At 35.0% G+C, this 16,447-nt stretch overlaps 3 protein-coding genes and 1 long non-coding RNA gene across 7 annotated transcripts; 2 read left to right on the top strand and 2 right to left on the bottom strand.

The window, feature by feature from the left end:
• Positions 1-1,252: 1,252 nt before the first annotated feature.
• LOC112589028 (uncharacterized) lies at positions 1,253-1,793 on the bottom strand. Its single transcript, XR_003113200.1, has 3 exons — positions 1,772-1,793; positions 1,447-1,530; positions 1,253-1,281 (listed from the first exon to the last, which is right to left on the bottom strand). It is a non-coding gene; the product is annotated as an uncharacterized LOC112589028 (long non-coding RNA).
• A 2,200-nt stretch (positions 1,794-3,993) lies between these two features.
• mRpL34 (mitochondrial ribosomal protein L34) lies at positions 3,994-4,950 on the top strand. 2 transcript variants are annotated; one of them, XM_025300748.1, is made up of 2 exons: positions 3,994-4,150; positions 4,657-4,950. In XM_025300748.1, the coding sequence occupies exons 1-2, from the start codon at positions 4,065-4,067 to the stop codon at positions 4,883-4,885; spliced, it is 315 nt and encodes a 104-aa protein (XP_025156533.1). In that variant the 5' UTR covers positions 3,994-4,064; the 3' UTR covers positions 4,886-4,950. The 2 variants fall into 2 exon arrangements, with proteins under 2 accessions (XP_025156533.1, XP_011154885.1); XM_011156583.3 differs by having other exon boundaries at positions 4,107-4,250.
• An 81-nt stretch (positions 4,951-5,031) lies between these two features.
• Positions 5,032-6,996, bottom strand: LOC105192449 (mitochondrial RNA pseudouridine synthase Rpusd4). 2 transcript variants are annotated; one of them, XM_019845663.2, is made up of 4 exons: positions 6,421-6,996; positions 5,914-6,103; positions 5,647-5,839; positions 5,032-5,568 (listed from the first exon to the last, which is right to left on the bottom strand). In XM_019845663.2, exons 1-4 carry the CDS (start codon positions 6,626-6,628, stop codon positions 5,047-5,049), a joined length of 1,113 nt encoding a protein of 370 aa, XP_019701222.1. In that variant the 5' UTR covers positions 6,629-6,996; the 3' UTR covers positions 5,032-5,046. The 2 variants fall into 2 exon arrangements, with proteins under 2 accessions (XP_019701222.1, XP_025156532.1); XM_025300747.1 differs by having other exon boundaries at positions 5,914-6,117; positions 6,421-6,592.
• A 1,668-nt stretch (positions 6,997-8,664) lies between these two features.
• Positions 8,665-16,078, top strand: LOC105192438 (PAX3- and PAX7-binding protein 1). Of its 2 annotated transcripts, XM_011156584.3 has the most exons (16): positions 8,665-9,189; positions 10,254-10,432; positions 11,144-11,303; positions 11,580-11,679; positions 11,770-11,927; positions 12,035-12,117; positions 12,203-12,402; positions 12,505-12,694; positions 13,586-13,709; positions 14,038-14,226; positions 14,332-14,531; positions 14,674-14,824; positions 14,900-15,095; positions 15,194-15,392; positions 15,507-15,625; positions 15,739-16,078. In XM_011156584.3, the coding sequence occupies exons 1-16, from the start codon at positions 9,015-9,017 to the stop codon at positions 15,788-15,790; spliced, it is 2,475 nt and encodes an 824-aa protein (XP_011154886.1). In that variant the 5' UTR covers positions 8,665-9,014; the 3' UTR covers positions 15,791-16,078. The 2 variants fall into 2 exon arrangements, with proteins under 2 accessions (XP_011154886.1, XP_025156517.1); XM_025300732.1 differs by lacking the exon at positions 8,665-9,189 and having other exon boundaries at positions 10,254-10,343.
• Positions 16,079-16,447: the final 369 nt, after the last annotated feature.

The raw sequence follows: 16,447 nt of genomic DNA, 5'->3' as shown, positions 1-16,447 counted from the left end.
TTTTTCGTTACAAAAGTCAATGCAAATTTGCGGCATGCACAATGTAATAATAAAAGAGCTCTCTGCGAGCGTTGAGTCGAACGCTCACCGATGATGATATTGATGATGTCCCGTTGCATCCAACCAGATCCACCAATGTCCGTCCATGTCCGCTATCGCTCTCTATGTCGCGCAGCATCCATCTTGCAGCGCGTCCCACGTTGATTGCTACACTTTAACTACATTTCCGCGACGCGGTCGATACTTGTATTAGAGCGGCGATATTTGCGTCAATTAACGAACGTTTTACGTTGACATCGGTGAAAACTTTTTACGCGCTTCGAAACGGACTCTATAAACTCGATCGGCGAGGAGCAAGAACCGTGTGAAAATTTATCGACTCGTCCAACGGATTTTTACGGCGTTTTTCGCGATCGCGCCTGAAAAGTCGCGAAAATGTGGGAATATCGATATTTACGAGAATATTCGCGAATGCATGCGAGGAAAGATTAGACGATTAGAAACCGGTCACTCCGAGGGAGCGCAAAGAGAGAGAGAGAGAGAGAGAGAGCGAGCGGGGCAAAGTTTTCACGCATGATAGTTCCGTCACGACGAAGCTTACGTTCGCGAGACTTTGGCGATACTTGAGAATTTAAGCTTTCTTTGTTAACAGCGCGGGTAAAAACGCGTATATTGATAACCGCGATCGCGATATTCAAAGGCACGCGAGCGAGGATACCTCAAGCTCGGCGTGCGCTGGCGCAATTTCTGCGCGCATTATACACTACTCGAGACAATAGGGATCATAATGAATGGCCAGTGTTGCCAAATAATTCTACAGCCTGTTTTGGAAATAAAAAAAAGTAGCCAATGGTCTCGGCATTTATGCGTACGAATATATTTTACACCGACAATTGAATATTGTCAAATAATTGTCGTTAAATAATTCTGCGACCCGCTTGAAAAATGAAAATAAAACAACTGATGACGATATCGCGTTTGTAGATATGAATATCTTTTATTCAGATGACTGAACATCAAGAGAGAATCATTCGGTATTTTAAATCTCGTATGTAATGCAGGCTATCGATCAAGTAATCCCCTGATTGTTTCGAGCAATGTATTTTATTCAACGTCACAAACATACATATGCAAAAATCTATTTGCAATTTGCATTGACTCGAACGACATTTTATCTCCCATAGTCCCACATCCGTCATGCGGTATTTTGTTTCTCTTTTCATTTTGTATTTACTCACCGAAACGACTTGCAGTCAGAGCCGGCCACGTTCCGCTTCAACTCTGTAACAAAAAATTCACATTCGCTCGTTAGATTTGACCAACCAGTGCGGGCGAATAAAAGTAGTTTATCCCCTGCGATCGTAATTCAAGTCAAGCCGGAAATTATATCCCAGCTCTAGATCGCCAAGGGTCAAACAGAGGACTGTAGTAAACTTGTAAACTTACCTTCAAGCCGACTCTGCTTGGCCCGAATCGGATCCTCCGATGCGGCATCCGCATCTGCCGGATTGTTGTTACTTTCCGCAACAACTGAAACAGAAAAGTAATTTTCTCAGTTGATAATCTGCGGTAGAGAGAGAATATCTTTGATCGAGACGAATCGAAAATACGGGAATATTTTGATATGGGATTTTTATCTTTATATTTTTGTTCCAACATTGAAAATTTAAATGAGACATGAAGCTTTCAAGAGAGCTGATGAGGAACAAATTGCAAAGGCAAAGATTGTAAAAGGTTGAACACAGATATGTAGGAAACTTGTAAACTTTACCTTCCGACCGACTCTGCTTGGCCCGAACCGGATCCTCCGGCACGGCATCCGCATCTGCCGGATTGTTGTTACTTTCCGCAACAACTGAAACAGAAAAGTAGTTTTCCCAGTTGATAATCTGCGGTAGAGAGAGAGTATCTTTGATCGAGACGAATCGAAAATACGGAAATATTTTGATATGGGATTTTTATCTTTATATTTTTGTTCCAACATTGAAAATTTAAATTAAACATGAAGCTTTCAAAAGAGCTAATGACGAACAAGTTGCAAAGGCAAAGATTGTAAAGAATCGAACACAGATGTGTAGGAAACTTGTAAACTTTACCTTCCGGCCGACCCTGCTGTGCCCGAACCGGATCCTCCGGTGCGGCATCCGCGTCTGCTGGACTTGCTTCCCGCAACGTCTGGAACAAAAATTTAGCGTTCTTAGTTGGTAACCTGCGGTAGAGAAAGAATGTTTGGTCGGGATGAGTGGAGAATATTCACTACGGTTTTTTTTCTTTATTGACATCAAAGTCTAGATAGGACTTGGAGCTCTTGAAAGAGCTGACGAAAAAAGATGACAACAAGAAGCGGAGACAACAGTTGTGTGCTCTCGAAAATACTCTTTTACGAATGGACATTTAAATTTAGATCCCGTAACGAGAGTAAACAGACTCGAAAGAAGCGCTGACCGAAAACAAAAAAGGTCGCGGTCTAAGAAGCGATATGACGTTGAATATTCTACACAAGACCGGTATACTCATACAGTTCAGAATTATTCAGGATGTTTAATTGAGAACATAATGAATTAGAGATCCGCGTTCATGGACCGTTATCCGTCTCTGTCTAAATCAATATCTCTTGTATACAACAACGCAATAAATAGATAAACAGACAGAGATTGACGAGAGTAATTGCAGATTCATAAAGTCATGATTACTAGTCGGATAATGACGGATTGTGAATGCCGAGCGCGAAATTCCGACTTCTTATTCCCGGAAAATTCGTAAAACGTCCGCTCTCGTTATCGGAGACCTCCCACATAATAAATTATTCCACATACCTGGAAACGTGACGTATCGGTGCCGGCGTCCTGCTTCCCGGCTGCTGGAGTCCTCCGGATTTCACTCACTCACGCTTCTAACGCTGATACTCGCAATTCGACCTTGCGGTTAATCAACGTGACGCTGACGCGATGCCGATTTGAGTATCTCGAGGACCGACGAGATACATTTCTTTCAATTACACGAGACGGAAGTGACGAGCGCGTCGCGCACGGCTGCTGTTGATGGAATGAGATCGAATACGCATGGCGCGCGAGTATTAATACGAAGGGCAAAAAGTGTCGTCGCTCGCGAGCCGATCAACACAATCGGCGCGATGTAAACATTGCGGGCCTCGGCGGCCCGCCGTTGAAGCAAGAGAGACTTGCCCTTGGGCGTCTTTTCTTTTCTCGAAGGTCCCGGGACGACGAGGAGAATGCGAGGAGGCCTTTCAACTGCACGCGACATTGATTTACTATTTATTGATTACTGAAAATAAAGAAAATTATTCTGTCGAAGCATCGGATATTTGTTAGTTTTATGTTAATTAAAGAGGAATGTGTACGATTAGAAAATGTGTTAGCAACTAATTGTACAGTGTGTCAAAGTTGTTGTGACGCCGTTTTCAGAGAATAATTAAAGGTGGTAACGTTAAAGAGTGGAATTTCATTCCATGCGAATTTTGTCTCGTTCTTATTAAATGTTAGATTATCTGCTGCGGACAATAACTCTTTTACTTTTCACCTAATATTCAATGATGATGAATAACATTTACCTAGACACTACCCATTGGACGTCTGTTATATGTCCATTTTTTTTTTACAAAAGACGTCCATAGGACGTACGTTTGTCACAATGTGGATATGGACGTCCGATGGACGTACATTGGACGTACATCTTACAGGACCGATGTCCAATAAGGACATTCTTTATTACGTCCAATTTATTTCCACGGACGTAAATCGGACATACGGACATAAACTGGACGCGAAACGTACATCCATTGGATGTCCAGTGCTATCTGGGTTGTAGCGACGTGCTTGCCACGTACGGTGTAGTCAGGGAAGTTAAAAAATAATATTTGGCAGTGAGAAATAGGTGAAAAATTTCCGCGTAACTTTGACAAAAATTATAATAACGACGTTGTTTCGGAAAAATTTAGTTTGAAGTTTTTAACTTTCAAATATTTATAATATTTTCTACTAAGGGAATTGAGTTTAATTAGAAATATCAAGTTTAATAAGAAGTTACCTATTGCATCTTCAAAAATGTTCGGCAATTTCCGCCAATTACAAGATGTCACGTGTTATTGCACTTTCGGTGGCTTGGATAAAGTTAACCTCAAATTTCTCAGGCAAGACGCATTTCTCGCTATACTTAAAATCTTGTTAAAATATTTACGATATATGAAGCATGTTTTACAAATTTATTTCTGGCATATGTCAATTGTTGCCGTATGTATTTTATATCTTATAAATAACTATAATCATGTTGATGTAACATATTTTGCCGTAATACAATGCAATAATAATTGCGTTCAGAAAACAACGGTCACAATTTGTCAATATTAATTAAAATGTAAAGATCTAACTAACTAAAAACTAACAATCACCAGCTGCTCATTGAGCGCTTTATTTTTTAAACACAAATGTATACATTGTATTTATTACTTCTTAGTATGATAAATCAAGTAACGTTATGTTCAATGAAATGAAATCTACCTTTAAAAAAATTTTAATAAATTTAATTTTTCTCCAAGTTATTATTTATATTATTAATATCACTCAATAATATGTTATAATGAAATTTCAAATACTAAGACATATTAAGATATAATGTTATTAAAATTAATTTCTTCAGGAAAACAGGAGCTTCGAGCCAACTTTGCTCAACGATTAATGCAACACCTAGATTGTGGAACCCGTGGAGTTTAACATTTGTTAGAAATAGAATGAGATATCACTTCCCACATCCAAATGAACGTATGCGAATTAAAAAGCACGGATGGCATGCCAGAATGGCAACACCAGGTGGTAGAAAAATTCTTATGAGAAGAATTTTAAAAGGTAAACATGTCTTAAGTCATTGATAAATGTATTATCAATGTAACAAATAAAACATATGGAAATGTATACTGAAAAATAAATGTTACCAATCAAATTTTAAGTCTTTATTGCAATTGTATATTAATATGCATACATATATACACGTGTGTGTATACATATTAATATATATATATCTTATAAAATATTACATATTATTTATTTTTATTTCTTCTATACTTGCATCATTAGCTTCACATGGTATGTTCTTAAACATAAGTTGTTTGCATGTCCAATTGAAAGGTTGTAGTAAAGGTGCTTCTAGCACTATATCTTCATGTTTCTTGCCAAAAGAGAGTAAATGTATACTTCTCAAGTGAAGGTGAACAGGAATAATTTCTTGCTGACGTGGTGTCAATTTTAGCAATTCTAGCAGCTGTCTATTTATCTTTGGCATGTTCAAACATGATTCGCTAAATGTATTAACTTTCATCCATGTACCCATAATTTCCTGAACCCGTGATCCATGATAATTATCTCCGAGAATCGGGCTGTATAACATAATGCTAGCAAACAACCTAACACAGTGCCATTTTCTTGCGGATGATTCTATCTCTATTAGAGAACATAAGTTATGTGTTGAATTTGACAGAAGTTTATACTTTACATTCATAATTTTAATATCTCCTCTTTTCTGTTCATTTTTAGACCAGTGTGTTATAAAAATAGGCTAAAACATATATATAAATTTGTTGCTTCAAAGGACAAATTTTTATGTCAAATATCTGTATACAAATATAGGACCTACCTTTTTATTTCCAGATTGAGATTGTTCTAACTTCATTGCTAAATAATAAGATCCCTTAATCTCATTTGGAACTCTAATTGTAATTCCCCAATATTTTCTAAATTTCTGGGCATATGTTGCTTGTGTTCTTGCTTTCATTACCTGTTTCACTACATCATTGTTAATTGCAAACACATAGACACCAGACATATATCTATCAAAAAGAAAAACTTATAATAAAATTGTTTATAAAAAATTTAGAAGTTAAAAAAAAATTTCTCAACATACTTTTCTGCACCTATACATGGTATTAAGGCAGGTACGTCTAATTCTTTTGCAATATGTGGTAAAACATTTTCTATGGAATAATCCACTGCTTTTACAATGTGATGACATTGTTTTATAGGTAAAGGTTTATCATTTGTAAATGTATTAGATAAAGGTATACCATATGGTTTATTTATCACGACCATTCCATCTGCAACAAAACATCTGCAAATCAATTTAGAAATATATTATTTGTAATAATTATGCAATACAATACAACATGCATATGTATGTGTAACAAAACAAATCAATGAATTTTATTTTCTATGCAACTTCAAATGCTTTATTATAAAATTGAAACTTTTACTGCAGTAAATTTTTACTGAAAATACTATTAATAATTAATAAAAATTAATAACTATTAACAAATTATACTATAATAAAATAATATATACTATGTAATAAAAAGAAATTTCTAAAATATACTATAAATTCTTTCGAACGGACTTAAATAAAATTGTATTCCACCTGCATTGTAAATAATGTTTTCCAACAAATATTTCCTGAACTCGTTTTCCGATTTCCACGGATGAATCTTTAGGTACGGATGTTGCTCCTTCTTTTTCGACAGTGTATATACTTCTTCTGTAGTGCAATATCCCCTATAACATGAACGATATGCCATGGCAAACCCATTGGATTGTATTATTTTAAATACTGCCATCGCACTCTTCATTTTTCTTCACGGTAGAATTAGAGGTTAACTTTGATAAACACTATTACAAGTTAACAACCGCAAAGATGAAGCGATATGGATAAAAACAGACCCCACTTTGATCGTACTCTTTTATTGTCTCTTTTATTTAATAAACTAAATAATATCATGTAACAATTTTATAGCTCATTTTATAGAATGCTGTTATACTGCAATATTCTAGACCGGTATTCTGCGGTAGGCTGCGTTCCGATATTTAAAGCCAGCGGCACACGGTGCTTGTTTTCGTGCTAGTTTGCTTGCTTTCGTAGATGAATAGTTCCATCCATCTACGGAAATGTACTAATCAGAACGCAGTATTTTCATCTAGCAAGAAAAGCAGCACGAAAACAAGCACCGTGTGCCGCTGGCTTTACTGCTAGCACTGACAATCTATAATATACGTGACATGAACTATTTCAGTACTGTATTTTCAGTACTGGTAGTGAATATCGCAACACTACCTTATGCTGGATTCACACTGCACCTGACGTGCGTCGTCCGTTATCCGACGGTACGAAGCCGTGCGAAATGCTGTTCATACTGCATACATTAACTAATACGATTTAAAGTCTGTAGGTGGCGTAAATGGTTAATGGTGACTACAGTTCCTCTAATAGTAATATGCGCATAACCTAAAAAGTTAGAATTGATATTTATTTATTCCATAGACATATATAATAGACTGAGCATAGCGGGTTTGACAGAACGGTGAGAGAGGCAAGATATCGGGGAAGTTTTCTTTCCTTGCTGCGCAGGTCGAATGCGCAATCGTCTAGTGACAGCCAATTGCACAGACTCATGACAACAAGAAATATGCATAAGCGTAGTTATGTACGGGCAACAAGATATGTGTAATATATATATATGTGTAAGATATGTGAAATATTTTTCTTCACTATTGTTAACTCTACTTTATCGCCTACTTTCCGACCATAAGAAATGTCTTGTATGAAAAAAGTCTGACATGAAAAAATGTCTTGTATGTTAAAATGTCTTGTGTGCTAAAGTGTCTCAAACTAAATAACAGAACTCTATTCTGTCTATCGACAACTCTAATGACATAAACTTTATAATATATTAAAATGAGTAAGGTATACCATCTTTTCCCAATTTTGTCCAGATTGCCCTTCATACTATGCGTTATCGTACGACAAATGTTGAATCATGACCAACATTTCGTCCGATATCGGACGATGACGGACGGCCAAGCGATCCGATGATACGAAGTAAAATCCTGCTTTTTGATTGGTTGCGGAGCGTCGTACGACGTACGTCGGATACAGTGTGAATCCAGCATTAGGGCCAGAGCACAGACTTCTGCATAACGCATAATACACAACGCATAAAGCCCGTATCAGACTATGGATTGGGATTGAGATTAGATTGAAATTTGACCAATTGAAAAAGAGAAAATAATCTCAAGCATAGTAAACTTACTCCTGATTGGTTAAATTTCAATCCAATACTCAATCCCAATCCGTAGTCTGATACGGGCTTAACTCGTTACTGGAGGTAACGACACTTTCGTTATCGTTGCGCAGCTTTTCTATGGTATACAAAAGCTGCGCAACGATGACGAAAGTATCGTTAACTCCAATAAGTTACAGAATCGCACCACAGGTGTGAATGCGCCCTTACTTTTGTGTGTTGTTTGGATTCATTTTATTCATATGTGGGGTACGTTTCGTTTCACACATATGCGTGCATTTTTTATAGTATACGTGACATAAACTATAGATGCGCGCTTATGAGTGAAACGGAACGCACCCATGGTTATTAATCAAATCTAGGGTTACTAGAAATTTTCGATCGTACCCCCTGTTGTGCATCATGACAGTTGATTATTCAATGAAATAGTAACGATATCAGAAAGAATGGTGCTTACAATGTAAAACATAAAGTCACACGTAAAAGTAAAAAATAATTGAGATATTTTGCATATCGTTAATAAACGTAAATTAAATTTAAAAACTATTAATATATAAAAATTTATCTGATTTGAAAACATCAAGAACATAATTTATTTTAGAGCAAAAAAAAGATCAGACGTCGATTCATAGGTCATATGTGACCCATCTCTAAATACGATATTCCGTGTTCGAACGTATCGCTGCATCCAGTTTTGTCGGTTCTCCGTGGTTGTGTTTGACTCTTCCACGAGTATTCGCACTGTTTCCAGCTTTACATGCCACAAATCCATTAGTGTAACGAGTGATTCTGACTTAATTCGGTCCAACGTTAGTTTCTCGTAATGTGCAACATTTCGCTTTTTATCCAACGACTTTAACAGTTAAGATTCGAATTCTGGTCACATATCGTACTTTCATCGTTGCTGTTGTCGTCGAGGAACGTTGATATAACGGCAATGTCTGTATTCAACAAGCCGAAGCGCAATATACGACGACGTCCTTTCAACGATGAGGATGAAGATAATGAAAACAGAATGGAAGTGGAGGACGCGCAACCTATCAAAATTAAAGCGAAGAAGAAGGATAAGCCAAAGCAGACGCTCCTCAGTTTCGGAGAGGAGCTGGAAGAAGGTGTATATACATATACGCATTTATGCACTATGCATTCATGCACTGCTTATGTTCAGTAGAAGTCATACTTAATCAATGTTCAGTAATTATTGTTTGTGTTTAAAATATGTTTTTATAAATTGTTATTAATTCAATCGAGTATATTAATCGGAAACCATTAAGCGCTGACTTCTGTTGAATGTAGATAGTATGTATGTATGTAAGTTTACTGTATATAGCATGTTGTATATAATTTGTACATGCATTGTATACTTTCATTGCATATGCCTAATTTCATAATACCCAATTTGTTTCTATAAAAATATAAATGACTTGTTTGTGGAATAGAGTCTGTTTATCAAATATTTTAATCCTGTATTTAATATTAAATGAAATTTTAACCTTCAGTTTTACTTATGTAATAATATTTATTTGATAGAGTGAGATATTTTTGGATATTTTTGGAAACTTTTAGTATTAACTTGTCCCATGAAATGCTTCATGTAAATCATGGATTATTGCTGAACATGAGAAAGATTCTATAAACAAGGCTTGTAACTTATATAATATGAGATGACTAATTGACTTTGTAATAAAGATATGATCCTTTTTTTTATCAATTTACTAATATAGATTTTGATTGCTTACCTTAATACTCAAATTTTCAATATCCATTATATTTTTGCTAACATATGGATATTTACTACATACATGCGTTATTTGAAATATAAGAATCATTTTTTTAACACAATGAAATATTTATGCCAAAATGTCAGTGAAAATTTATTATACAATTCTTAAAGATTAAGGATTGTATGATACAATAAATTTTCAAACTATCAAATACTTACTACAGCAGATTTAGAAAAGTCATATCTTAATTGTTTCTAATAGTGTGATCTATGCATATATAAAATTACCATTATAATCCTGATGAAAGAAGCAAAAAATGATATTCTAATATAAGTATAGTTTTTTGTTCTAGACAAATAACTTTTTTTTTAGGTAGTAGATGCTGTTTCTACTAAATTTTTAACAAAATATCAATTTTATTACTTGAGATTAATAGTTTTAATATGTTGCAGCGGACGATGGAGAAGTTTTTATAGTCAAGAAATCATCGAGGAGCAAAAAACTGATGAAACAGCTAGATCAGGAGAGGAGGAAAAAGAAAGGTGAAGAGAAAATGCAACTGGACACTGAGCAAGCGAATATGTCCTTTAAACAGGAAAAAGATTTAGAAATAAAGACAGATGATCTAGTAGTAAGCTATCTCTATGATGTTTTATTATTATTAGAATTTCTCCAATTTAAGTAACTTATCATTTAATATAGAAGATATTTTATCTCTCCATAGTATATTGACTAATGTTTCAAGATTTGGAACAACTCTGAGGGTACAGCAAGAAGACCTATTCATAATATTTTAATGTCACTTTTTATAGTTGTGTATATTTACAAATTTACACATATATTCAGCAGTTTTCTTGAAAACACGTGTTTTAATTGCAAAATTTGAATAACTTTAAATTTATAAACTATGGTTGCTTTTGGGAAATAGAATTACTTTATTATATAATGTTACTTTTGTCTTATACATAATTAACTGTGCACAAGCAAACTGTGGGTAGTCTTCCCATATTATAAACATGAAGATTACTTGTTGAGTGCTTGTTGAATTATTTAATTATCTAATTGCGTGTTGCTATATACAATCATCTTGCAGTAAGCAATTTTTTAAATATAAATTAATATAATTAATGGGTATATTTTTATTACATATTTTACACTACCATATTCTTTTGTTATGTCGGTAGGATAACTTATTTTGATTTCGGAATAATTTCTGTGAAAATTGTATCTTCGTGAAACTTATGTTGTAGAACAGTTTTAACATGTGATATTTTTTACGAACCTTGTGAATTTCTCTATCTGTCTGTACTTTTACTAAGCGATGTATAATCTTCGTTGCTAGGTTAAAATAAAAAACACAGGACCGCTGATTTTAAACGGACGCGCTGCGTTGGCAGCAGGGAAGGATGACTATACATCGGGCGAAGAGGAAGATGAGCCATGCAATCATAAATTTCGCAAAAGTACAGATAAAGCAGAAACTATGAAGATATTTCTTGAAAGTATATAATTTTCTTTTTCATGTACTAATCTCAAACATTACACACAGTAATATTATGTCTATTATAATTTATACACCTTATACAAAGTATTACAAAGTTCAGATGTATATGTAATCATTTTGCTTGTCATAATAAGTAAAAAGTATTATTAGGGTTTATTATTAATTATAAATCTTTATCGTAGTTTATTAGTATATTTTCTAGGCATTTCATAACAGAAACATGTTCTTCGTGTGTACATATATTCTATAACTAATAATTTTTAATATTATTCAGGTGGATGTATACCTGATGCGGCTATGATCCATGCAGCAAGAAAACGTAGACAAAAAGCAAGAGAATTGGGGACTGACTACATTCCTATTGAAGAGCAGAGGTAGTATTTTATCGTGGTTAATATTGCTTAATAAATTGACATCTATAAATTTATTCATAATATTATTTATAACAACTCATTTGTCTGTAGTGATGAAAAGGGCAAGTCGAGGCTAATACGAGAGGAAGATCATGATCGCAGTGATGATGACGATTCTCAAGATCGAATCGATATGACTGTCAACACAGAAGCACGCGACAAAGAGAAAAGGAGAGAAGCGTTCCTTGCTTCCCAAGTACCGATAAAACGTAAGTCTTGAGACATAATAATTATTTTGGAAGACACAGTAATTATATGATAATTAATACGAAAATATTTCAGAGAATGCCAGACCTGAAACGCTTTTGTAATTTAGTTTCAGATAATGAAAGTGAGCACGAAAATGAAGAAGAGGAGTGGGAAGCTCAACAGATACGAAAAGGCGTTACTGGTGCTCAGGTAAGAACAGGTGCTTTGTTGAAATAAATTATGATTTAATATAAAGCATATTTTTGTGACAATATGTTTTTTGTGACATATGCAGATTGCAGCAGCACAGCAAGACTCTATGTTACAACAGCAATTCACGATGGGTATGAATGTTAATCAAATGATGGGGACAGGTGTACCTTTAGAGATGGTATTAATGCCAGCACCGCCACCACCGCCGTCCATTCAACCACCAGATCCAACAAAGATTGTACCTGTTACACCGCAAGAAGTTGTAAATAGGATGCGTTCAAGGTTTCTATTCTACTCTAGACACTCCAGATCTTGCATGTTGAAACGAAGAAAAAAAATAAACTAGTAAATCTCTATATAAATACATACGCTGTTTCTTTAAAGGTTAGAAAATCTGAAAGAAGTGCATAGGCAACATCAACAAGAACAAGAACGTTTAGAGCAAGAACTACAGCAAGCCTTGAAAGAATTGGACATGGGTGAAATCCGTACACCGCATTTCGCACAACGCTTCAGATATTACCAAGAGTTGCGTGGGTATGTCACTGACTTGGTAGAGTGTCTTGATGAGAAGGTGGGTTGATACGCTGTCACGTTTGATTTATGTGCACTGGGATTGATCGTACAATATGTGGCTGGCAGAGATTTTCCGGCCAGTAAAGCATCAACGATATTAACTAATCGAATTTGAAAAATTTATCTCATTGAATTATCATACTATTCGCGATTAACACGCAACGTTAAAGCTGCAAATTTAAAACACCGGTTAAATTCGATAAAACTAAATTATTGGGCATAATGATCATAAATCATTATTTTTCAGTCATTAAAATATCGTATACACTTGTAAATCTTATATCTTGGACACTTTGAAAGTTTAAAGTTAAAGTTTAGAGATATAGAGCCAAAAGAATATTTCATTAGTTATTCTTTTAACTTCATTCAAATCAACTGACTACTGAATATTCATACGGTCTTAATTTCCACGAATATTGTTAAACAAAATGAAATCTCTAAAGCTTTTTAGTAGTATGTTAGTGAGTTCAATCGTTTGTAGAACAAAGAAGTTATGTATACATGTAACATACATATATTTCTATTGCCGGGGGTCATTATCTTCTCTGTATTATGTTATACATTTTATAAAGATACATGTACATATACACATAATATGAGTGAAATTCATTATATGTATACGAGAGCGATTAATACAAATTAATTTGATTGTGGTAAGTAAATTAATGTCTATTTATTTCATTAATGTCTAAACAGTGTTGTCATATATGTATCGAAGAGTTTTCTAAGTAATTTATAAAGTTACCGACTAAAATGAATCAACGCTTTTAAGAGTTATATATTACATTATGGAGTGCCGTTGAATTATAACGTTGAATTAAACATCGTCAATTCCGAATAACAGAATATGCTCATTGAATCAACTTAAATGTATAATTGTTTTTGTTAGCTTCCCCTGGTTATCAAATTGGAGCAACGTTGGTTGGATCTGTATGGAGAGCGCTCGACCGAGTTGATGGAACGAAGACGGCAAGACACGAGGGATCAAGCGGAAGAAATAACTACTGCATCAAGTAAACATTCATATTTATAATTTTTATATTTACTAGCATACATAGTATACAGTTGACAAAATACAATGTTTGTTACAATTATTTTCGGTTTCTAAAATGTGTTTCTTAAAGTTCTTGCGTTTTAATGACTGCGTTCAGAAGAACAAAATGATCAGTGAGCGCTTAGTGATTCTCGCTCCTGATTAGTAAATACTTCTGGGTCTATGAAGAATCTAAAAGAATGCTCCAGTCACAGACAATAATCACTAAGCGCTCACTGATCATTTTGTTCTGCTGAATGCAGCCATAGTTTCGTAACGCAAATTCTACGGTACTTTTTGCCTTGTAGGAGGTCAAGGTGTGAGAAGAGGACCGGAAGTAGAAGCTCATGTGCGACGAGCTACAGAGAGGGAAGGTAGAAGAGCCCGTCGTAGGAGAGCGAGAGAATTAGCTTCAACTCTGCCAAAACATATCGATGGCATGTCCAGCGATGACGAAGTTACCGAGCAACAAAATCTTGCGTTTAAGCAAGCAAAAGGTAGTAGACGGCGATTTTATACTGTGCTTTGGTCCTTGTAAAGTATTTCGCTTACGATTTTGCGTGCGCATCGTGATTGTACGATATCCTCTCACTTTGTTACAGATGAAATAGATAATGACTGTAAAGATATATTTTCCGACGTCTTGGATGAGTATTGTACAGTACGCGGTATTATTTCAAAGCTTGAATCATGGAGAGAAACGGATATGGATGCTTATACAGAAGCCTATGTGTCGTTGTGCATACCCAAAATGATTTCACCGATCATCAGATTGCAACTGGTCACTTGGAATCCAATTATGGTACTTTGTCCTCTTTCGACAACAAGCGGTTTTGTTAGATTAAATTATTACATTTAATTTAATCAAAAGAATATTAATAAGAATATTAAAAGAATTAATTAAAAGAATATTAATACTCTGATATTAAACTGCATCTGTGTAGGAAAGCGCCGATATAGAACGGACAAAGTGGTACAACACGTTGCTTCTGTACGCGTTGGACAGTAAAGAGACGGAGGAATCGTTGAAACGAGACCCAGACGTTAGATTGATACCGTCCACAATCGAAAAAATCGTGATACCAAAATTAACATGTAAGGACAATATTGCGTCTTGTAGTTTACGACGTTGTAAACAATTTGACATTTTTAATATTCTGTGATTTACAGCTATCATCGAAAAAATATGGGATCCAATGTCAACGTCCCAAACGTTACGTCTTGTGGGTATCATAAATCGCCTAATCAAGGAATATCCGAATTTAAATGACACGAGCAAACAACTGGAAACGTTGTTTAACGCTATTTTGGATAAAATTAAAGCTGCCGTCGAAAACGATGTTTTTATACCAATATTTCCAAAACAGTGAGTATGTTAAATGTGTAATTGAGGTAGTGGTTAATATCTCAAGTAATTTGTATCTCACCGTTCTCCTCGGCTCATAATTTAACGTAATATTGCAGAGTTTGGGATACAAAGCATCAGTTTTTTCAAAGGCAATTCGCAATGGCTGTCAAGTTGCTGCGAAATTTATTGAGCTGGCAGGGTCTACTCGGAGACATGCAATTGAAGAACTTGGCATTGGGCTCTCTTTTAAATCGTTACTTACTGGCTGGACTGAGAGTTTCTTCTCCAACTGATGCTTTAGTTAAAGCAAACATGGTATGGTGATTAACTTTTGGTAGAGACGTGTTAATCGATAGTTATTATGTATTATTATTATTAGATATTTAATGTTTCAAATGAGTTGCAATTAATTAACTTTATGTATGTTAGGTTATGAGTACTCTGCCAAGAGCGTGGTTACAGGGCGAAACTATAGAACATCTTAAGATGTTCGCCTGCCTCATTCAGCAACTTAGCGAACAGTTGGATCAAGCAAATCCTGCACACAAGTAAGTGTTGATTGTATCGATTTTGCGACTAACGGCACCTTCGGCCATTTTTGTGCTGTTGTAAATCGCGTAAAGAGGGGTCGAATGACTAAGATCAAACTGATATGTTACAGTGAAGCCTGGGAATACGCCAAGTCCATCCTGAAAATAATTAAGCCTTTATAATCAATGTGTTTAATTATATACGTATGTTTCAATGATATTTTGTCAAATTTCTTGGTTTATTAGTATTAATATGCTTACCGATAGTTTTATACATATAACGCGCGCAACAACATTCTGTACACGATGTATGCATGCATACATGCATTACGATAAATTACCAGATGTATGGTATACATCTAAAAAAAAGAAACCCAACTTTTGTATAGTAATAAACTAAATAAGACCGACGTGACACACACTACAGATGTGGTTGTACATAATTGGAAAATAAACCTGTACATAATAGAATGTCAGTGTTCGAGTCTTATCTTTGAGAGGCTATCGAGAAGCTCAAAACTCCCGTTACTTTTATCATCTTTTTGTCACAATGTAAAATAATTTAACTGGGAAATAAGCGAGAGATCACTAGACAGTTATCCGAGTTATCCTAGAATTTTTACGCTTACTTCTTAAGGCGTATTTTGTAAAATTCTTTATCATCTGTAGTACAAGCAATTACGTGTGCAGGCTTTACATAAACAAAGGTACTAATATATTTACTGTGTAATTTAAAAATTAATTTCACGCACACACTTTAGTATACGTCAACAAACATTATTACACAATATGATACGTATGTACTTTAAATGCTTCTGTTGGAGGAAATGGCCAACAATA

The sequence above is a fragment of the Harpegnathos saltator genome, unplaced genomic scaffold (assembly GCF_003227715.2).
Source record: "Harpegnathos saltator strain DR-91 unplaced genomic scaffold, Hsal_v8.6 scaffold381, whole genome shotgun sequence".
In the NCBI taxonomy this organism is placed as follows: domain Eukaryota; kingdom Metazoa; phylum Arthropoda; class Insecta; order Hymenoptera; family Formicidae; genus Harpegnathos; species Harpegnathos saltator.
The sequence above is the reverse complement of the archived record's forward strand: the minus strand, read 5'-3'. Positions and strand labels throughout refer to the sequence as shown.